At 55.1% G+C, this 22442-nt stretch overlaps 1 protein-coding gene across 1 annotated transcript in view; it reads right to left on the reverse strand.

Annotated features, from left to right (window-relative positions):
* Positions 1-22442, reverse strand: part of PSD (pleckstrin and Sec7 domain containing) — a 43516-nt gene that overhangs the window by 2803 nt on the left and 18271 nt on the right. The window contains exons 6-15 of the mRNA XM_031505240.2: positions 15481-15675; positions 14911-14991; positions 14239-14351; positions 13398-13456; positions 12760-12849; positions 3289-3332; positions 2182-2360; positions 1323-1393; positions 597-754; positions 127-271 (exon numbers count right to left, since the gene is read on the reverse strand). Of these exons, the coding sequence (XP_031361100.2) occupies positions 127-271; positions 597-754; positions 1323-1393; positions 2182-2360; positions 3289-3332; positions 12760-12849; positions 13398-13456; positions 14239-14351; positions 14911-14991; positions 15481-15675 (1135 nt within the window). The remainder of the gene's footprint in view (positions 1-126; positions 272-596; positions 755-1322; positions 1394-2181; positions 2361-3288; positions 3333-12759; positions 12850-13397; positions 13457-14238; positions 14352-14910; positions 14992-15480; positions 15676-22442) is intronic.

Below are 22442 nucleotides of genomic sequence, written 5' to 3' on the forward strand. Positions count from 1 at the left end.
CCCTTCACCTCACTGGGAAGGCAGCTGGGCGCATGGCACCACACAGATCCCTCCACAGGGGCATGTGCCACTGGCAAATCCAGGGCTTTGTCCCAGGCTCACCATTGCCCCCACACCGTGGCCCACCTGAGACAGCCTGGTGCAGGAGCTGGGCAGCAGCGGGCGGCTGAACTTCTTCTGGGAGCCGATGGCTGCGGGGAAGGGGGGTGCAGAGAACATGGCTGCCACCACGTTGATGCGCGTGATCCATGAGTGCATCTGTTCGGGGTTCCTGAGAAAAGCCCAAAATACAGATGGGCTATCTTTGTCAAAGACAAAGGGCTCTCCTCCGCAGACAAGGTCTGAGTGAGTGCCCCAGGCCTGGCCCTGGCCAGCCATGGCACCTGGACTCTACCCACAGCTAACCTGAGCCCAGCAGGGTAGGAAAAAAGAGGAGCTGGGCAAAGCTCAGCATTGACACCACGTCCCTCTCTTTCCATTAAGGGCCAGGACAGGGGAGAACAAGGTGGCCCTAAGCCCCATCCCACCCTAGACTCAAGTCAGGGGAGCTCCTGTGGCCCAGAGTGGGGCCCAGCCAGGGATCCTGAAGGACTCACTGTGCTTGGAAAAGGAAGACCCTCCAGTCAGCTGTCCTGAGGTAGAAGACATTGGGTCGCTTGCTGTAGTCAGATGCCCGTGTGGCAAGCGAATGGTGGATGCTAATAGCATTCTTCAGTTCCTCTTCTGCCAGTGCCTTCCCTGGCTTATACTCCTCCTGCAAATCATGGGGTGTTTCAGAGCCAGCTTAGGGATCCACCCCACCATGAGTCCGCTCTATGAGGTTTCAGGAACTGCTGGCTGTGGCAGGGCTTGGAGATCACCCTTCACCAGGCAGCTGTGGACTCTGCTTCCAGCTCATGCTACACCCCTGGAGAGAGGCTGCACAACCCAGGCACATGGGCTTGGCAACAGCGCAGGGGACTGTTCCCCACTGCCCCCAGTTCCCTGTGTGTGTGCCAGAAGGGAACTGGATGTGCAGCCCAACCCTCCAGTCAGGGGAAAAGACCTGGTGCCCCTCTCTTCCCAGCCAAGCCCCCTGCACACAGTGCTCTCAATTAGCAATGCCTTTCACTGCCCAAGCTGTACCCAAGCACCCTGGAAACAGGGATGCCACCAGCTCCCCAAGCAACAGCTCAGGCATGCAGGGTGCTGAGTCTGCTTAGGTGAGGCTTTGCAATGCCGTTGCGCTGCAGGTCCTCTCTCACTGCTGTGGAGACTGCTGTCTCTCTGGACTGGGGACAATCCCCCTCCCTGGTGCGGATGCGGGTGACCTTGCTGCCTACCTTCTGCAGGTAGAGAATCATTCCCTTCAGGATGGCGTGGAAGGGCTTCCAGCCGCGCTTCCCTCGGGGTGCTGCCAGGGAGGAGAGAGCAGCTCAGACATCGGTGTCAGAATTGAGCTGGGGGGGGAAAGCTACCCCGCACCCTCTTCCAGCCAGCCCTGCCTCGACTCACGTCACCCCACCCCCGGGACGGGCAGCAGGCCAGGACGGTCCCCGCGCACCTGAGCCCGTGCAGGCCGCGTGGCTGGCAGATGGTGCTGCTGGCAGGGGGCCGCCGCTGCCTCCCGGGGCCAGCGCTGTGCTGCGCTCCCCCTGCGCCCCTGTGCCCCCCGCCTCGCTGCTTGGGCTCGGCTGCACCACTGCCTCCGTGCTCGGGCATGGCGACAAGGCAGTGCTGCCTGCCAGGTAAGGCTGCCTTTGAAGGGCAGCTGCATCTAATCACATCTAGGCAGCATTAAGACAGCCAGGGCTTAGGAGGGATTTTATGGGGAATACGGTGAATGTGCCTGGCAGTGCCCAACCAGCTGCAGCCTGCTGTGTGCCTTGTCTATCACACCACAGGAGCCTTCCCTTCATCCACGCAATCCTGCAGCAGGGTTGCAACCCTCAGAGACCCCACCCCAGCACCCTGTGTGCCCCATTCCCAGTGCTATGGGAAGGGAGAGGCTTTCCAGCTCCTCAGCCTGAGGACTGAATTATGCCTGGCACAGCCACACAGACAGGGCACTGATGCTGGAGGCTGGCATAAAGCTGCAGATGGACGTCACATAGTGACTCTTGCCCTGCTTCCCGTTTGGTTCTGGAGTTCATTGGTGCCCTCTTTCCCCAGCTGCTCCTCACGGGCTCCCCAGGCACCTACTTTTCTTGCAGTCAGGATCAGCGTGGATCTTGCGGACTAACAGCCCGTGCTTGTAAGTGGCAATGCTGGCATCCTGGGAAAAGTCCAGAAAGGGGTTACTGCAGCTGCTGATGCGCTTGATGGACTTTGGGTTGGGATCTGCCAGCTCCGAGAGGGACTTTCTCAGCTCCTCTTCATCTCTGCCAATCAGATTTGGGTGGGGAAAGAGTTTGTTTCCTTTCTGGGACAGCAAATACTAAGTTCCCCAGTGGTCAGTGCCACTTTTAGGCCCAGCTTCTGAAAGGGAAGCCAGGAGCAGCAGGCCAGGATGAGCAGTCTTCCATCAGTACTGGTGGGCATCCCAAACCTAGCATGCCTGTGCACACCTGTCTCTCTAGACAGCTGAGGTGCTGACTGGTCCCTTGAAAGACAAGGCATTGGGCTTTTGCTGCTGATTCAGGGTGGGACCTCTGCCTGCCTCAGAAAGTGAAAAACCTTTTTTGGGGCAGGATGTAGGCAGCCTGCTCCCACTGGGTCACAGCCCCTCACTATGGGCAGGTTGTACCAGTGCTGCTCCCCCCAACCGCAGGAAGATGTGGGAGCCCAGAGCTGCTGCCCCCCCACTCCCTCAGCTGCTTGCTGCTAATTAAACCCCTCAGCATCTGCCGGCGTCTCCATGGCAGCGGTCGAGTGCATCGCTCAGCGCTGGGTAGCACCAGGCTGATTAATCCCTGAAGCGCAGGCGCTGCTGCTCCTGCTGCTGGAGATGGCAGCTGTGGGCGAGGGTGCAGGCACCCTGTGGGGCCCTGGCACAGCCACAGCACCTCCAGAACCTGTCTATTCCCACCCCGGGTGCAGCCACCAAGGCACAAACCCAGGCTAAAGCTGCAAGAAGCCAGCCTCAGGTGGCTTTCCCCGAGCAGGCTGGAGAAGGGGCCCCATGGCAGTGAGGGCAGCCAGGGCTACATTGTCTGCACCCCAGCCGAGCCCATCCCAAGCTCCCTCTCCTTCCCTCATCCTCACAGAGGCACCTGCCTTGCAGCATCGTGGTTTGTGCAGCCTCTGGAGCTAGGTGGATTCCCTGCCCACCCCATGCCATGCAGCAGCATCCCCCGCAGGGGTACTTACATGGCCCACTGCAGCTTCTCATTCTTGATGGAGCCATACAGTGCCTGCAGAGAGAAGAGTGGGGCGTCAGCAGGACATTGGTGTCAGGCTGGGGGTCTGCTCCGAGGGACAGAGGAGGCACACCAGGCTGGCTCAGGGACTCTGGAGGTTAAGGCAACCCCGTGTCAGTTTGTTCCAGCCCAGCTCTGTCCTGGCTAGGCTAACAGACACCTCATCCTGGGGACTATGGGATCTGCAAACTCCCCGAACACCCCAAAGAAACACTGGGGATAGCCCTGGCATTTTGCCCTCTCCTACCCTTTGTCTCTACCTGCCTGTGACAGTGCCACTGTGTTAGCCGCATAATGGTGAGGCATACCTAACATTTCCAAGGGCTTGGGAGAGCTGTTTCTCCCTATTCCAAAGCGTTCCAGGCAAGTCACAGAGCAAGCTTTTGGCATAGACTTCTTTGGTGCATGCCTTCACCCTGCTCAGTGGAACCTGAGTTCCTGCTCCAGGGCCTCCAGAAGCTCCATGCCACAAGACACCACAGTCAACAACTTCACTGCAGTCAGCCACTCACCCTAGGCTGGCAGAGAGCAGCTCATGGCAGCACCCAGCACTCCCCAGCAATGCATTGCTCCCACAGGAGCACCCTTTGTGAGAGACTTCAGCACTGCTGGCCTGCACTGGCAGAGACTCTGGCATGCTGTCCTTTATGAAGCTCTCAGAGGACCTTGTCCTCTCACCTGGTCAAGGCAGGAGCTTGGAGTGGCTGTGGCCTGTCTCTACCCCCTCCTCAGCACCTCCAAACACTTCTCCCTTCTTGGAGACCCAAACAACACTCATCTGAGCAAGGCAAGGTCTGCTGCCTGTATTTCTGCACAGGAACAAGCTAAGCCTGCCTGCAACAGACTACTCCAGGGCCCCACTCCCAAGTGTTTGTCCAGTTTGAGCTGGGTGCAAGCCAGCAGTGCTCAGCACAGCTCTGCAGTCAGGGGGGCTCCAGAGAGGGTTTCAATACAGTGCTCACAGACGGCTTAGAGCAAGATCTGGAAGGCATCATCCTTGAAGGAAAATAATCGAGTCTTGCACAGGCTGTTCATGCAGCTGTCAACATCCATCACTGGGCCGGAGACTGCTGCTGAGAAATCTTGCTGGTGGCTGAGAAAGTACAGCTGGAGGCGTGCAGGGGCCCGGGAACACCGGCCAGCAGACAGGCCCCAGAGCTGTCTGGGGAAGGCACATCCATCACTCCCAAGAGACGCAGCAGCCAGGATGGAGCGGGAACCCAGCTCCTTCCACACCTGCCCGTTGGGGAAATGCTTGTTTCTCAGAGGAGGAAAGGATCGTCTCAATCTAGCAGGCAGAAAGTAGGGTTCAGTTCTCTCCTGGGAAGACAGGAGACCTATAAAGAGGTAATGGCCTCAGAGCCTGAGAGATTTGATTCCACACCCATTCATGCAGTCCCAGTGCCAGAGGGGCAGGATGCTAACTTGTGAGCAGGAGGTACCCACCAGTGGGCTGGCAGCAAGGCAGCCAGAGGAGCAAAGAGATTTAGAAAAGAATCTGGGAGGAAAAAAGCAATCCGAAGCCCTACAGAACATAGTCTGGGAACAGAGCAGGGGGAGAAGCAGAATCTCAGAGCAATGTAGATGATAAGGAGTCACTGCGGGAAACAGAAGGGAAGGGATCTTACTGCCAGGGATGCAGCTCAAAAATACTGAGAGCCAACAGACACAAAAAGGAGACTAAAAAAAAATGGAACAGAGTACTGGGCACTGGAGACAGCAGAAAAGCACCTCAGAAAGAGCGGGCAGAATGGCACACGTGGCTTGGCTTCCATCTGGCTCATTGGTGATACATAGAAGTGTCAACTCCCTGCCCCAAGGAAGTGAGATATGAGCCAGCTGAGCAGAGATTTTGGAGGGCTGGAGAGGACTCCAGCCCTGTGCAAGGCTTGCAGGAGAATTGCTGCTAAATGATGAGTGAATGAGCCAATAGAAGATGCTCAAGGAGTAATTTGGGAAGGCACGGTGCTGGATAACAGCCTGGCAGAGTACTGTGTTACAAAAACCTGGGCCCTGGGACTCTGGCTGAATACTTCAAAGGCTGAACTGCCTTATGGCTTCAAAAGGCTCCAGCTGCCCTGCTACAAGCCCCAAGAGCATCACACCAAGCCCATTACCAGCAGGGGCTGCCAAGTACCACCTCAGAGACAGGAAGCAGGGGCTGTTCAACACTCCTGTCCAAGGGGACAGTGAGAGGCAAACAGGAAAACTGTGTGATTGAGAAGGCAACACAAAGCTTTACAATGACACTTAAAACCTGCCAAAATTCTGCTTGGCCAAACACCAGCCCAAACCAAAACCAATATCAGGTACAAAGCTGGTGGACTCAGCCCAAGTCCTAGCTGAGGAGATGCATTCCAGCCACAAAGCCCACCCTGCTGTTCTGATCCTGTAGCAGAGCCACTGCCTGTCAGTCCACAAAATTCTGGTGCATAGATTGTTTCTGCTGGGGAAGTGCAGGTGACGTAGGTTCCTAAAGCCTAACTCACAACCACGTCAGCAGAGACCAGAGACACCAGATTCATCACTCAGCAGGTCAGGTCTCTCTCTAGACTCTCTTTGCTCCATAGATTCATTTCCCCTGGGCTGAAAGTACAGCAAGTCTTTGGCATTATGAGCTTGCAAGTACTACCCAAGAGAAATCTGGGCACTGGCCACATGCCACTATGGATGATGACCCCAAGGCTGTTTGGGGTTTTTTGCCATCACTGGCTTATGAGCTCACTGTTGCAGCATGCCAGGCCAATCAGCCAGCTCTGCCCTAGACATGCGCAACGCTAAAGAGACCTAGGAATGTCTCTAGGGGATTTCTAACTGAATCAACATCTTTCTTTGGTGCTTTTCCTCTCAAAAGCAGGCTGAGAGGCTGTCTGTGTGTCCTGCTCTACCAAACATCTCAAGGACAGTTGAGGGGCTGCATTGGCAAGAGGCAGGTGGCTCTGATGTTCTCGCCCAGCCATGCTGGGGACAGCCTACGTAAGCATGGTAGGGAGAAGACGCCTGCCTTCAGCTCCTCAGCTCAGATCAGACCAGAGACAAGATCCAGTGATGGTCTGTGGAGCTGAGCAACAAGCTAGCCTGAACACAGCTTTGGCATGGGATTGCACTGAGGGCTGTAGCTCAGCACTCAAGTAACAGATGAAGGTTGAGGCAGTGATTTCAGCATCCGGATGAGGGTTTTAACCCTTTCTGGAGTGATTCTTTTATGCATCATAACCCTTGTGGAAACATCCCCTTTCCAGTCTGCTAGTTCCTCTACTAAACACAATGCTCAGCTCTCCATGCACCAAGGTGCATATCAAGGCTCCCCTTCCTCTTTGTCAACCCTGTGACAAGCCATGGGTTCATGGCATTCAAGACAGACTTCACAGCCACCAAGCACCCTCCCTGTCATTCTACCTCCCTCTCTGACTGACAGCATTTAAATATGAAAGCTCAATTGCCGGCTGTCCCCAACTTTTTCTTAGCAAAATATCTTTGCTACACCCAGCCACAAAGCTCTGTGAGGTCCTCCAGGCTTGCAGCTGCACTGATCCGAACAGTAGGGTCAGATCAAGGCTGTATGTCAGATGGAACTGTACCTATGTTGGGTCCCTAATTCACTTTGGCTGGTTCCACACCGCACCCCCACCGCACCCCACACCTCCTGCACCTCCACTGGATGCACAACCCATGCTCAAGAGCAACTCATCACCTGGCACATACCAGCCCTACTGCATATACCGTCATCTCCCTCCCTCTCCTCTGCTGCAGAGGGGCTCCTGTGTGCACACAGAGCAGACTAACTTGGGGACAGACTTTTTTTCCCGTAGAAGGTGCTGTCACGGAGACGATGTCCAGTACATCACCTTCCACCCTGCTGCAGTCATGGGTGGCAGCAGGTGACAGCTACCCATCCCAGCCCCACACTTTTGGCTCAGTAACATTGTAAGATGCATCAGCCTATTTCAAAATATTTAAGCCGCTCCTTCCCCAGGCAACTATCACCCCCAGGACAACAGACCCTTCCCAGAGCAGCCCCACGGCGCGGGAAGCAGCGACCGAGCATCTCGCAACTGCATCTTTCCATCCGAGTGCGTCACAACTTAATGCTGCCCCCAGACCGTACTGCGCTATGACAACACCGCGGCTTGGCACGGCCCCGATGGCCCCACCGGGCTGGTTTTGTCCACGGGGGCAGCCCAAGTAGCTCTGGCGTAACCCTGACTGTTCTGCCCCAGCCTGCCTGCGAGGAGGGGGCTGGTGAGCGTTCTTCTCCCGCTGCTACACCCGAGGCAGGCACCCGACCGAGGCACGACGCGCCCAGAGACAGCCTGTTCGCTTCTTCCCACCCAGGACCGATGAGCACCAGCCTAACACCTCCAAAACGGTTAACGATGACGGCTCACAGCGAGCAAGCTCCTGGCAGTAAAAAGCCCTTTTTTTGTCCAGCCGCTCCTTCCTCTCAAACTCTGCTCGGGTGGGAGCCGGGGCTGCGGCGTTACCCCTCCGCGTTGCCTTGCGGCTCTCCCCGATGCTCAGGTGGGTGCCAGTGTGCCCTGGCTGGGCTGGCCAGGGCACGGCGCAGAGCAGCCCTTGGCAGAGAGCCCGCAGAGCCTGTCACTTATGCTAAGCCGTAGGGCAGGTCCCAGCGGTACGGCTCTGTCCTGGATTCCTCTCGCAGCGGTGTTTTCGAGCAAGCACTGCTGCCAGACCACTGTAAGCGGCGCAATGTCACCCAGGTCTTGCCGCGCTCCCGCCACTCCCGTGATCGGGCTGGGATAGCGTGGGGGGAGAAATCCAGGTTTGAGGACGGGGACCCTCGGGCGGAGGGGGCATGGCAGAGACCCAGCTCCGCAGAAAGCAGACAGGAGACAGAGATGGGGCTGGCGGCTCGCTACATCCGTAGCAGGGCTGAGGCTCTTGCAGCGGGTGGGACGGCGACGGTCCGGGCATGTTCACCCGCCCATGTCCCCGCCGGGGCGCAGGGCGCTGCGCATCCCCCCGCGGCGCTCCCCGCTCCCCCGACCCGCCGCTTACCGGCTTCTTCTTACGGCGGCTCTGGATGCGGCTGACTACCAGGTCGGTGTAGAGCACCGGCTTGAGGGTGCGGGAGCGCTGGGGCCAGCCGTAGCAGAAGGTCTCCACGCCGCGGTAGTTGCGCCCGTAGCGCACCGAGCACATGGAGCGGGACCGCATGCGCCCCGCGCTGCTGTTGATGCTGTTGACGCCGATCATCCTGCCGGCGGCGGCGGGGGGGCGGCGGGGCGCCCGGCGCGGAGCCCGGCGGCCCTGCCCTGCCCTGCCGTGCCCTGCCCTGCCTGCCGCGGCCGCGCTGCCGCCGCCGCCTGTTGAAGCGGGGCGGCCGGGCCGGGCTCGGCGCGGCTCCCGGCAGAGGCGGGGCGGCCCCGCCCCGCCCGCCGCAGCCAATGGCGGCCCGCGCCGCCCGCCGGGGTGGGCATCCCGCCCGCCGGGGTGGGCATCCCGCCCGCCGGGACGGCGGCTCTGACCGTGCGCCCGCACGAGCTGCCCGAGCTGCCTCCGGTGCACCACCGCGCCGTCCCTGCCTCCTTTCCGAGGAGACTGGGAGCAGGTGGCTGTACCTTCCTGGGGGGCCGCCGTGCTGACACCTCTCGAATTTCAGGGGCCAGGTGGCACCTCCACTGTGTTCCAGCTGGGCAGGCTTCAGAGCTGCTGCTGCAGCTCGGCCCACACAGGGCCATTAGGAGATGGGCCCAGTGGAGATGTGCTCAGACTTTCCATCTTCAGTGCCCACCCCACTTAAGATGAGAGACTTAAGCCTCTTGCCTGTCCCTCCGAGGTCAGGCACCCAGCTGGTTAAGGGCAGGACAAAGATGCTTCAGGCAGTTGATCCTGTGAAGAAGCAAAGAGCTGGGCATCCTTGCAGAAAGCACAAGGATCGATACGTAATTTAGTTAGGCTTGACTGAGCAGGAGATGCAGCCAGTGGAGAGGGGGAAATTTTCCACTCTGTCCTGTTTGGCATAGTGATCATTTTGACACAACTTGTGACGGAGGGGGCATGGATGTCTGGCACATCAGACAGTACTGGGCTGCCCCTAAGGCCTGGGCGAGCCAGAGGAGACAGGGGCAGGGCATCCTATTGTTCCCAGGGGAAACAGGCAAAAAAAAAAAAAAAAAATAGCCCAGGGGATTAGACTGAGCAAGCGTTCCTGTGATTATAGCTCAGAGGTGGGAGCCAGGGCTTTCTTCCCACATTGCTAATCACTTACCCAGCACTCTGAGCGTCTGAGCCCTGCTGTTGTGCCTCCAAGCTGGAAGGTGGAGGCCCATCCTACCTTCCTCCCCCGAGGACCCGACTGCATTGTCAGGCTTAATTCATTAACATCTGTGACGTGCTCTGGTCTCCTAGGCTGGCAGGCAGCACAGATTTGGCTCATTCCTGCAATTGCTAAGCAGTGCTGGTGAGAAATGGGGTCCAATTTGGCCCTGCTTTTGTTTCTGCCAGTCAGTAAAGCAAAAGATTAAGATAAAAGACTAAGGAAGATGGGGACAACCTAAGCATCCACAAAGTGATCAATCACATAAAGGTCAAATCCACATCTGAAACGTAACAGAAAATCAGCAACGGTGAGTGAAATCCCGGGGGGCCTGGGCTGGAATAACACTGTCAAAAGAAAAGCAGCATTTCAAGAGCTAACCAAAATATCACCATCTCCAGGATGTCCGGCTTCCACCTCCCTCCTTGTTGCATGGGCAGCTGCTGTCATATGGCCTCAGGAGTTCAGATCCAAGCTGCAGATGTGGGCATCTTTGGGCACAGCATTATATGGATCCTTATATCCCTGGCATGGCTTCATGCCTGATCAGGGGGACATCTCAGCTAGAGAGCTGGGCAGCCCTGCCTGTAGAGCCCTGCCTGCAGCTCCAGGGGAGCTTTCAGAGACAGAGGAAAGGGTTTCCAGCAGCACTGCTTAGTTCCAGCAGCAGTGCTGTGCAGGGCACAGTGAGGCACTGGTGGTGAGGGGGATGTGATGCTCTGCTGTGAAAGCTCTTCAAGTGTTTTCATTGCTTCTGCATAAAAATGGGACTGTTTACACATATTATCTAGTAGCAGATAAAGTTCTCGTCTGACTCAAGCTGCCACATGCTCTCAGGCATCATGCTGCATTTATCTTGGGACTCCCTGCAGCCAGAGATGAGGGGAGTGCTCTGGCTCCCTGTGGGTCTATTCTTGATGCTATCCCAGAGTCACAGGGGATGGTGGCCTTGTGCCCCTGCAGCCATCTAGGTCCTGCTCTGCTGCCCCAGTTCCCAGGTAGTGAGTGCTCTGGGTGAGAGCTACCTCCAGCCCTCCACCTCCATGGGGTAGCAGGCTGTGCTATCCACCCAGGCAAGCTTGGAAGAGCCCCCAGGACCTGTCTTCTATGGTGCTGGAGCTTCCCAAGACCCAGCCTACAGCTTTGGGAAGTTCCTGTGAAGCCTGCCTTCCCCTCCTCTTACCCTTAGGAAATATGTGTGCTTCTGGAATGCTAAAATTAGCCAGCCAGCTGTGCAGCACGCTTGCACAGGAGCCTCAGTCCCCAGGCACAGCCTGCCAGCCAGGTCTGCCAAGGAGGAAGCATCCTGCTCGGGGTAATAGCAGCCTGCTAATGCAGGCTGACTCAGGGAGGGCAGCAGGAGAGCCTTTCTCCATTTGTCTGCCCCTGAGCCTGTGCAGGGACCACAAAGCATCAAGCAGCCAAACGTGGGGGCAGAACGGAAAGAGTGTCTTCTCTGGATGAGCTGGCTAAGACTGCCCAAGATTCCCTTGCCAGTTCTTCTCCCAGCACAAGCCAACAGCACTTTCTCCATCTCACCTGCCCCAGAAACCTACTCTGCCTTGCACGGGCAGCGGGTTTCCAAAGTGGAGTGGTGCTTCAGGTGCTTCAGAAGAGCTGCAGCCTGCCCTGTCTGAGGTTCCTCACACGGTCTTTCACTCCCCCTCCCCAGCATGGCTCCTGTACAGAGGCGGCTGAAAAGCGGCGGTGGGAAGCACCGCAGCTGCAGAGGGAGCAGGCCATTTTTAGCAGAGCAGCCTCCCAGCTGCTGGGCTGCCAGCAGAGCTGTGCAGGGCTGTGCGGCAGCACTGCAGCCTTCCTCCACTTCCTTACACCCAGCAAAGGTCTTGGCCCCTGTCTGTGAGAGACAGCCTGTAGCTTCAGGGCACTTCCTATTTCCCCCCCTGTCTGGGATCTGATGTGGTAACTTTGCATCTGATGTGTTTGAACTGCTGGTGTTCTGAGGGGCTAAGTTTAACAGGGCAACGCCTCAAGTGTGGGCACCCAGCCATGGGGCAGTGAGGGATGCAAAGGGGGCACACCAAGAAGTCTGTGAAGCTCAGATACTCCAAGGTGTAGCAGCACTGAAGGGTCAGGGTTCACGTTTCATAGATTCCCATCCATTTTGTGTGCTTAAAGCCTTTTCTGGAGCTGGGTTTAAAATTAGAGGAGAATTTTTCCTGAATAACTCCTTTTACTGGCGAAGTGTGGGCTGAGAGGGAGGACAGCCCTATTGAGAACTGCTGGTAACCCCTTAATGATGGGGTGAGCGACACAACCAGGAATAGACTCACAAAGGCTGAAAAGGGAGCTCAGCTTTTCATCCTCTGTTGCCTTTTTTCATCAACCACCTCCCCCCCACTGTGGCTCCAGCACCCTGTGGGAACCCATCTTCCACATCACAAGTATTGGCCAACTGCAGCGCTTTACCAACAGCAGCAGTTTCTGCCCGGCAGACCCCATGGGAGCTAAGCCTATTCCCAGGGTCTGAGACAGGGAGAGAGCAGCTCAGAAAATCCTCCTGAGAGCAGGCAATGCCAGAGAAGTGCAGCAGTCCAAGGCCAGAGGTGCTTGCTGAAGACTGCTCTCCCTGACCAAGCCCCTCTAGGAACTGGGTCAGGCAGGGAGAAGGCAGGAGTCCCCCAGTCCCATCAGTGCGGTGAGTTCCCAGCTCTGAGGCTTTAACCTCCAGCCCACTCTCCCCATCGTGATGCCTTGCCTATGTCACCTCTGCCACCAGAGATGGCTCCAGTCCTGGGGCCTGGCCAAAGTTTTGGGTCCCAGTGCTTCAGGGAGTCGGAAAGGGCTGAGTACCACAGAACCAATGCCAGGAAGCCTCTGGCTGCAGCTGGGCAAACCAGCCCTAGTAAGCTGCCCCACCTGTGCTCCCTTGCCGGCAATACAGGCACAACAAGAGCAATGAGGGAATTAGAACCCCAGGCAAAGTTCCAATGTCCTGCTGGGGAAATGGAGCAGCCCATGTTCCCCTCAGCGAGGCAGGTACACAACTGCAGGTTCAGGGATCATCACTGTTCTTGCATGTAAATGCATCTTGCATTCATAGCATCTCATGAGATCCAGCCCAAAGCTCTTACTTCTGCTCCTGCTGCTTGGCCAGCCACAGAGAACAACCAAATTTACCTTGAGCAGCTCCTTGGGGAAGTCAGTGCCTCCATTGAGTCCCTCCAAGTTGCCAATGAAGTCAGAGCAGGACATTCTCTTCCCAATGTTCTGGGGGAGTCAGGGGGAGAGAAACATCAGGATTACCTTTGGGACAGAGGTCACTGCTGGCTGAAGCAGGTCCCACGGCCCAGGAACAAACACCCTATCTCTGCAGAGGGGTGAAGGACCAGACAGGTCCTTGTGGAAGGCTGCTTCCAGGTATGGGGAAGCTGCTGGCTTTGCAGACACTCCAGGAGTTTTAAATAGCCTCCTTTTTCAAAACTGTGTGCTCCCTGCTCCCAAAGGCAGCTGGTTTTGGAGTCTTATTCTCTCCTTTTCCTGTTCAGTTTTCTTTTCTCTCCTCATTCCACCTCTACATCTTTCAGCTCAGCAAGTCTCCTTCAAAGCCCCACTCTCTCCTTCATTAGCCCCTGCTCTGATTTAGCCTTTCTCGCTTCTTCTCAGCAAACACATTAAGGATGGCAAGCCCTTAGGGTCCCAGGGTCCCATGCCTCTTGCTCGTGTGGCACTGTCCTCACTCTTCCCTGAACATCTACAGTTTCAGGGTGGTGAGGTCAGACAGGGGACAGACTGGAGCAATGGCAGTGGTAACTTACATGTCCATGCAGATCGGTGTTTAGCAGCATCAGGGCGCACGTGAGGGTGTGGGCTCCATCTGCAGCACAAGCAGAGGACAGGAATTAGAGCCCCCAGCCCAGCCCTGCAGCTGGTGCTCCAGTGCCTCAGCATCTTAGGAAGGCTATGGGGTCTCTGAGCCTCCAAGACAGCACTGGATACAAGGGGATACAGCAGTCACTGCAGTGCTGACAGCCTGTAGGTAAGTCGGCTGGTTCCAAACCTGAGCATACAAATTCCTTTCCAAGCTTGCTGCCCCTATAGCTAGGCAGTGATGTTGTAGCCAATCCTGCAGAGCTCCTAGCATGGCAAGGTAGGACTGACACAGCGTCTGCCAGCCAGGCAGTCCAAACCTCACCAGTCCCAGAGCCAGCCCAGAGCAGACCCAGAAGCAGGCTCATTCTGTGTGAATGCCCACAGAAGTGGTGTGAAGACATGAAATAGTATAAAGTGGATGTGCTCCCCAAATGCTAGGCACACAAGTTTCCTCACTTAGATATTCCCTGAGCAGAGGGTCTGAGAGCTGGGGTCTGGTGAAGAGTGTGCTAAGTATGTCTCTTGTGTTAATCTGCTCAAGGTCAAAATTAAGAATGGCCTGAGCCCTAATTATGCGTCGTCCAACCAGACCAAGAGCATCTGTCATTTGAAGGAAATGACATACTGGGACTATCTTCTAAGGCATCAGTATAGGCTCTCTGCCTGCTCTCTAGTTTCAGTCTGAGCACATTACTGAGCTGACAAACACATAGGCTCCTCTGAAACGCACACACACACACACACACACAGACACACACTTCCCACAGATATGTACAGATTTCTTACCTTCTGAAGAGATGGCATTGGGATTACACTCGTAGTAGCGCTGAGAAAAATGAGCCAGCACTCGCTCTCGCTCTTGCGTCTCTCCCATCAAGGCCAGCTCTTTTAGAAAAGTCCTGAAAAAGCAGCAGCAGGGTTGGTCGCACATGAAGCCCACTGCAGTTTCTTCAATTAACCCTGTGCAGGAATGGAGCTGTGCTTTCTGGTTTTGGGACCTTCCTGTGTGCTGGATGAAGCCCTGTTTTGCAGAACCTTCCCTCCCTCCAAACCCACTGTGAGACTCTCCTCCAAGTCCACAGCATCATATCCAGCTGGCACATCACAGAGACCTAAAACCAATCCCAGGAGCTACACTGGGAAAAGAGGTAGGTGTAACAACAGAAGGATTTGAGGTCAAGACTTGGAAAGTCAGGCCTAGGTGAACCAGATTGTCATTCAACTGCACTGACCAGGAGTTAAGACCAAGAGTGTTTTTTCTTGGTTGCATGGCTGAGAGACCATCTTGGAAATCACCCTCTTCTATTTAAGAGGTAAGAGGATCTCTAGGTGGCAATCATGGGGTCTGCTTGCTCCTGCAGATCTTTGTGTGGTTGCAGAGCTGCAGAGGGAACAGTCTGGTGGGACCCTGCTCTGGTGGCCACCACACACACACATGTACACACACTCAGTTCTGACCTGAGAGCCTGATCCAGACTCATCCCTGTGAACACGAAGAACTTCAGATATTCCCCTGCCACCATCCTGCTGAACTCGTTGCTGAAATAGAGAAGGGGGAGGGTGAGAATGGAATCAACCAAGCTGTGGGAACAGCCAAAGGCACAAAGGGGTTGGGTGGAGTTCAGGAGGCTGGGAGCTCCCCAGGGTTGCAAGAAGCATGCCAAGGACAGAGACACCCCATGCTCCCATAAAACTGGGAATACTGGGCATATAAAAGAAAATGGAGAAGCTATAGAGGGAAGGGCCCACGAGAGGTCGGCTAGCCATCCCCATGCCCCAACACCTTACTGAAGCATCCAGGATGCAATCATGGTAGGAAGGTACGAAAATCTGGATATCTCCTAGGTTTTAAGGCCTTTAGAGGGAACACCTGGTACAAATGTACTAGTTGCAAGGAGCTGGTTTTGTGGTCCTGCCAGCAGCTCCTTGCCAGCCTGGTGCCCCACAAGGGCAGCTGTTGCAGATGCACTGCGGGTGCAAGTGAGCTCCTTGCAGAATGGAACATTCCTTCCAAATACACACACGTACTTCTTCCCCAGGTGGCGAGCCACATCAGCTTTTTTAAAGCCATCCAGGTTGTAGAGCCTCTTGGCCAGACGCTTGGCAGCCTCCAGGTCAGCCTTGTGTCCATTGGAAAGGGTGTCCGTGCTGCCCAGGGCCAACTGCTCCACACTGCCCATGTCCGACTCTGAGTCTGAAACCAGCTGGCTCTGGGGGCGGTCGCTGCAATGGGAAGGGACACTCCACGTTAGCCTTGCCTAAAGATCCCCTCCTTGCTCAGCTGCTTAGGAAATGCATGTTCCTCACCCTGCTTTGGAACTAGCTACTCACTGCTGGGACCCAGGATGAACTGCACTGGTCAGAGACACTCAGAGGTCAGCTAAGGGAGCTCAGGGAAGGTGCAGGAATGCAGGTTTGGGAGGAGAAGTGGGGTGGTGGGACAGCACCAGTGACTGACTGGACCAAAGCACTCCAACCAACATTCATACTGGATGTGGAAGGAAAGAACAACTACTCCAAAGTGCTCCACTTTGAACTTGTGAAACTGTATGTGTGGGCTTAGGCTCTGCCAAGCTCAGCTGTAGCAGAGACTTGGAGCAGAAACATGTGCACATCACACACTGTCCTACAGCTCTGTACTCATTTTTTAATCTGGACAAACTCCTTGTGCTGCTCTCAAGTGCAGTTTCTACTCAAGACAAGACAACTCCAATTCCTTCATTCACCTTTGCCCACCCACTGATTTCAAAGCACTACACAGATGGCAAAGATGAGGCAGAGAATGTGAGGACAAAGGAAAACCCCCTGTGCTCCCAGCTCACAGTGGAGTGCAGTCTTCTCCAGGCTGCTCATCAGCTCTCAGCTCACCACGCCTTAAATGGCCATGTTAGGAGACACTCTTGGCTTGGCCCCCAAAGCAATCTGACTCAGCTGTGCAGAAGTTATCCCAACCAAAAGCTGGTTGAATCTAATCAACAACAAATGTTAAGCAACTCTGACCTCGCCCAAATTTTCTGGCAGCCCTTACAATGTTCCAGTCTGATTTATTTTTAAAAGTCTCTAATTGAGTTTTAAGAGGCCTGCTCTCCTGAGCCAATTACCCAGGCCAATCTCCTTGAGGCTCTGCTTTTTTCAAGAAGGACAAGCCTCCTCCTGCTCAGCACTGCCTGTCCCAGGGGAGCCCTGCACAACACTGGCGCTGCTCTGCACTCAAACCTGTGGGTCAGACACTTCCCGGGTGCAAGTCCTTGGAGAGATGTGCTTTGCTCAGAACACTGCTGAACTCAGTGATGCCAGGGGGTGACTGTGGTAAGACCTGGATGGGTGGCTGAGGCAGATTTGTGCCCACTTGGCTCCAGGAATACTATCCATCACTCCAATGCACCCTGGTGGAAGCAGCCACAAGAGAGGTCACAAGGTCACCCTGAGCTCACCAGGTCTGACTCCACCAGCTCTGGGGAGTTGGACAGGCAGCTTCCAGCATCACTGTCTGCATCAGGAGCACAGCCCATCCTATGGGCAAATCTCCCACCTGCCTAAAAGCTGTTGTCCTCCCAAAACAGCCACATTCAAAGGTGCTGCTGGCATGGGCCCTGGTGCCTGGCTGTGCCTTCACTGTCTGGCACGGTCAAAGCTGCTCTGAGGGGTGCCCAACAGCACAACAAGCTGGGTGCTGCTGGACCAGTGCTGGGCACACACCTGGGCCCCACTTCAGCTCCTTGAGTGGCAGCACTGTGACCTCAACCAAGGACAGAGGTCACAGGCTCTTTGATTCCCAGTGGCAGAAGAGATTAATCCATCCCAGCAGCTGGAACCTGCCAGCCATGGGTTGTGGTGACTGCATTTTTTTGCTAAAATCTTGATCTTTTTTGCTAAAAAATCTTTCTCACAAAATCTTATCTTTTTTGCTAAAATCTTTATCACAAGGGCACAGGTACTGTCCCTTTTGCAGCCCAGCAGTTCCAAGGGTGCTTTTCCAGCCACAGTCTGAGTTACAAAATGCAAAACCACCCTCTAACACTCACCATGCTCCAACTGCATGTCCAGAGCAAGTTACTGCTCAGTCACCCTCTCAAAATATTTTAATTATTCTTTACACCATTCCTAAAACTCCTGATATCCTTCTGGACCCCATCTATCCTGCCTGAGAGGTTGTCCTCCCTCAAATAGCCAGTTCCTGGTGCATCCAGGGACAAACCTAGAGCTCTGAATCTCCCCCCATGACCTGTCTTCCTAATCTATGGTGCTCAGCTTCCCTATCTAGTGCTGAGCACCCAGGTGTGGGGTCATTTACAAAATCTCTCTTGTCCTTCAATACCTCTATCTCCCAGCAGGGTCCCAACCTGTGTGGTCCCAACCTGTGATTACAATTCCTGCCTTGCTTCTTGCAATGGGCATGCAGGGATCTCAAACCTTGAGTCTCAAAGTAGCTCTGCAGTGGAATTTGCTGCTCCCTCCCTCACCAAATTCCAGCACTGATTTGGTGTTGTACAGCAAAGCATAACCTTGCTTTCAGGATGAGGCACTATTCAACCATGTCGTGAAATGGGTTTTTTTTCTAGCACTCAAGCCACTCTCATGCAATTAAATATGGACAATCAGCCTCTGTAGGCTCAGTATGCCCTCTTTGTGGTACCTGTCTGCCACTACTCAAAGCCACAACTGGCTTGGAGAACATGCAGCTTAAAGACAGAAAAACAAGAGCCCAATTCTCAAGTAAATGGAAAGCAGAGCAAGAGAGTGCCCATGTCTGAGGTAATTGAGGTTATGCTAATTTTCTCAACAATGAGCTAATTGCAGATCTCAGGGTAAGTGTTTTATGGTGTGTTTAGTAAAGAGATATTTTAGTTTGGCTTGAAGAAACAGTGAGATAATATTTTTTACATTAAATACACACTTAAGGAATAAAGATCAAATTTGATATTATGCAAGTATCCTTGGTGTGCATGAAATAAGTCACTCCTGAGCAGACACAGTGCTAGCTCATCCCTCTCCCTGCTGCCACCACTCATGTCATTGGGAGTACAGTTGCCCTGTCACCTCAGTGGCATTTCCTAGAGCCCAGAGTGCTGCAGTGAGGCACGTCTGGGGGTCTCTGCAAGGAAGACACATCATTCAGCATAGGGCTCAGGGCTCACCCTGGGACAGAGGCTCTTCACTGATCACTTCCCACCCCAGCTCAGCAGAAGGACTTGTGCTCCTGGCCCTGGAAAGCCATGTCCTGCTCAGGGCCACCATACCAAACACACTGCTTCTTCCAGGTCAGATGGTCCTCCAGGGCCAAGATGTTCCTTCTCAGGGCCAAACACTCCTTTCCTGGAGCTGGATCACCATCTCACTCCAATATTCTTCCTCTAGCCAGCTGCCTGAAGCCCAGAAGCAGAGATCACAGCACCTTCCCTGGCTGCAATGCAGTGTGTCACTGCAGGAGTCCTGACATCCTCTCCACCTTGCCACCATCAACCAAGCTTACTTGGCACAATGTTCACTTGGTTTTCCAGCAACCAGGAGCAAATCTTCTCCTGGATGTGGAGCAGCAAGAAGGCACTAGTTCTGCAAAGCCAGGCCCAAGGGGCTGACCTCCACCTCCCAGATACCAGCACAGATGTATCTGCATGGTGGGACCCTTCTGCAGCAACAATTTCTTCCCCTGGAACTGGAGTGTGCTCAGCTTTAGCTCCTGGGCTGTCCAGGTCCATCCTGACACAGTTCCAGGCAAGACACCTGCTGCAGGAGACTCCAGACCTTTAAACACAATTCAAGTACCTCTTGCTCCCCACATGAGGTGGGTTTCATCTTAAACCATGATAAGGAGCCTGGTGCAAATCCACAAGGGACAGGTGCATGGGACAAAGTAGCAGTCACCTCAATTCTAGAAGGCCCATGTGCATAGCTAGATTGCCTCTGCCAAGGAAACCAAGCCTGCCTAATGCTGCTGCTAAGAATGTACCAGACCGGATCTTTGGCTGAGCTAAATAAATGCAGCTCCCTCCATCGGTCTCAGTGGAACGACTTTGATTTATGACAGCAAAAATCTGGGCCAGTTCATTCCTCACAGAATTGAAGTTAGGGCTGGGAGGACACTTGAAGGTCAGCTAGACCAGCCTCCAAACACAGGCATGGCTGGTTGTGCTTTCTGGCAGCTCTGGAGTCCAACAATCACCCAGCCACAGCAGCAGCCACCAGCATTACTGAACTTTGGGCAGCTGTGCCCCTCCTCAGTCTTGTTTCTCTGCAGACTTCCAGAACCTCCCTGCAGCACCAGCATTCTCTGGAGATGTCTATTAGTCCTCCATTCCCATTCCACCAGCTCTTCTTGTGAGGGACACAACTGATCCTGTAGAGGACAAGGACTGACACTAAAATCCCACCAAACAATTTCTGGTGCCAGCTGAGAGCCTTAAATATCCAGTTACTCACCTGCTGGATGGAGGGTGGTCTTCTCCTTCAAAGACAGATGCTATAGAGTCAGCAGAGGAAAACCTGGGTGTCTTTGACCCTTGGGCCAAGACCAGCCTAGGGGCTCTGAGTCAGATCTGAGAGCTGGAATTAATGCCTGACACACGGGGCTGCATCCCACAGGTATGTGCTGCTGCTCATGCCACTGTGGGCAGACCTGTCATCCCTGGGATCCACTGTCCTTTATGCCGTGGTGGGCTGATGTGTTCTGTGCCCTGGTTTCTTCTGCTCTTCATGGCTTGACATGGCTTGCATAGGAGAAAATTGCCCACAGGCTTGTCTTTTATTTCTTGCTGTGCCAATGCTTGTGGGGAGACCCCTTCATCCTGCACCCTAGCCTCGTCTCCCTACTGTGCTATCACCCCAGCCCACCCATACCTCCCTTACCCTATCTTCATCCTTTCCTCAAGGTCCACCTTCCTCTGCTCAGCTCTCAGCCTCAACCTCCTGCATCACAGTCCAGATCCACCCCACGGGGCCCCAAACTGGGCACAGCCCTTCAAGGCATCCTCACCAGTTTGCCCAGTGCCACCTGGGAGCTCAGGCCAGCTGAGAGACCTGCGCTGGCTCTGGGAGGGGAGGGGCACCGGCTCCCCGACCGCTGCAGTGACAAAAGGCCCTTATAAAGGAAGGCAGCGGAGCCGGCTGGCAGGCGCCGTGCTCAGCACACGCCAGCAGCCGCGCTCTGCAGGGACGCAGCTCCGGCTCCCGGCGCATCCTCCGCCCGGCCGGCTGCCAGCCCCAGGGCTCCCCGCTCCTCCCACACAGCCGCGGCTCCAGGGCTGAGCTCTCCCTCTAGAGGCTCCGGGCGTGCTGCCCTCGCCGTGTGCCTGGCCCTTTGCACCAGGCGGTTTGCAGCCCCACCTTTGATGTTGCTTCTCCCGCCTACCCTTCTTTCTGTCCCACCGCAGGCCAGCCCCGATGAGGTCCCCGCAGAACGTGCCTCGCTCGGGGGGCGGGTCACGTCTCTTCCCTCCGCGGACAAACCTCCGGGACCGGCACGGGGCCAGGGCTGGCTCCAGAGGAGTGGGAATGCAGGGAAGTTAGGCAAGCTGGATTTCAGGTGTCTTGCACCCCCAGAGAGATGCAGGTTGCCCATTTACGTTCCTCCAGTCTACCTGTGCTGGTGGCAGTCAGCCTGTACTGCTTGTGACCATGGACAGTGGTGAATGCCGTGTTCTGGCCCTGCTGGCACAGGTGATGATGCTCTATAGTGACTGCAGAGGTTCCCTAACTCCTTTCCTTACCAATGAATACCCCTTAGTGGGAGAATTACAAGATAAGCTCTGCTCCATCAGATCAGCCCTGCCAGGCATCAGGATCTGCTGGTTACAGTTCATGGGAACCTTTGAGCAATCAGCCCAGCCACTTCTTCCTCAAACTGTTTGGGAATTTTCAGCTTCATGGTCAACTCTACTGAGAGTCTAGAAAGTTGGTAGCACCAGTGATTGTGAAGAGGAAACTTCTTGGATCTCTCCCTTGCCAGAAACCCCTGCCTCCTGAGGACTGATCCTGCATATGATGGGCTGTCTCAGACCCTAGCCCCACATGCCTTCACTGCTTTCCAACCTAGTTCCTGCTCCCAACCCCAATCTCCTCTCCTTTCCTCTGCAGCAGATGGCAGATTCCAACCACACCTGCCTCTCTGCCCACTGTTGCCTGTGGGACTGTGAGGGGAGGCTCACTCCATGCTGGGGAGCAAAGAGCTGGGCTGCTCCCTGCTGAGGGCCTGCAGCAGGGCCCTGCTCCTCCACACCTCATTTCTCACTGTCTTTCCTGCAGTTTTTGCTTCAGGCCACCACTGGAGCCAGGGCACCTGCTCACCAGCTGCAGGGCAGTGGCAGATCAGAACAGTCCAGGACATGGGCAAGAAACAGGGTCTGAGCTGGACAAAAAAAAAAATGCAGTGCAGGGACCTACTGATAACCAAGGGAATAGATTCTAAGCAGGGAAAGGTAGTTTCTTGGGACTCTGCATGTATGTGTAACAGAAGGTGAGACTGGCAGTTATGGTGCTATGGGAAACTCAGGCCTTGGGTTCCCCAGGCCAGGGAGCACAGTGGGGACTGCTGTTGCATTTCCCACGTGCTCCTCTGTCACCAAAGCAGAGGTACCCCTGCTGGAAGAGGAGATGACAAGAGGCTCAGCAAAGGTGGGCTCAGCAAAGATCTAGGGCAGCTTGGGGAATACACAACATCCCTCCATGGCATGTGTTGCAGGCCAGCACTGTTCTGAAACCGGAGCTAGGAGGGGAGAACAGCACCACAGCGTCCTTGGCACTGCCAGCATGCTCTGTGCTCCACTGACTGTAAACCAGTGAGGAATAATCTTTGTTAAGCCACCTCATTGCTGCTCCTGCTGCCAGCTGTGTCTCTGCACCCTCCCACCTGCCTGTGCATTGTATTGCCATGCTGTGGTACAATGGTATCCCATGGACAGTTAGTCAGATACTGTCCTTTTGGTTTCTCCAGGGTGCTGTGTTTCAGTCCCTTCCCTTGGCACAGAAATAGGAAGCTAGTTCTTCCTGCAGAG

Source organism: Lonchura striata, chromosome 7 (assembly GCF_046129695.1).
Source record: "Lonchura striata isolate bLonStr1 chromosome 7, bLonStr1.mat, whole genome shotgun sequence".
Lineage (NCBI taxonomy): Eukaryota > Metazoa > Chordata > Aves > Passeriformes > Estrildidae > Lonchura > Lonchura striata.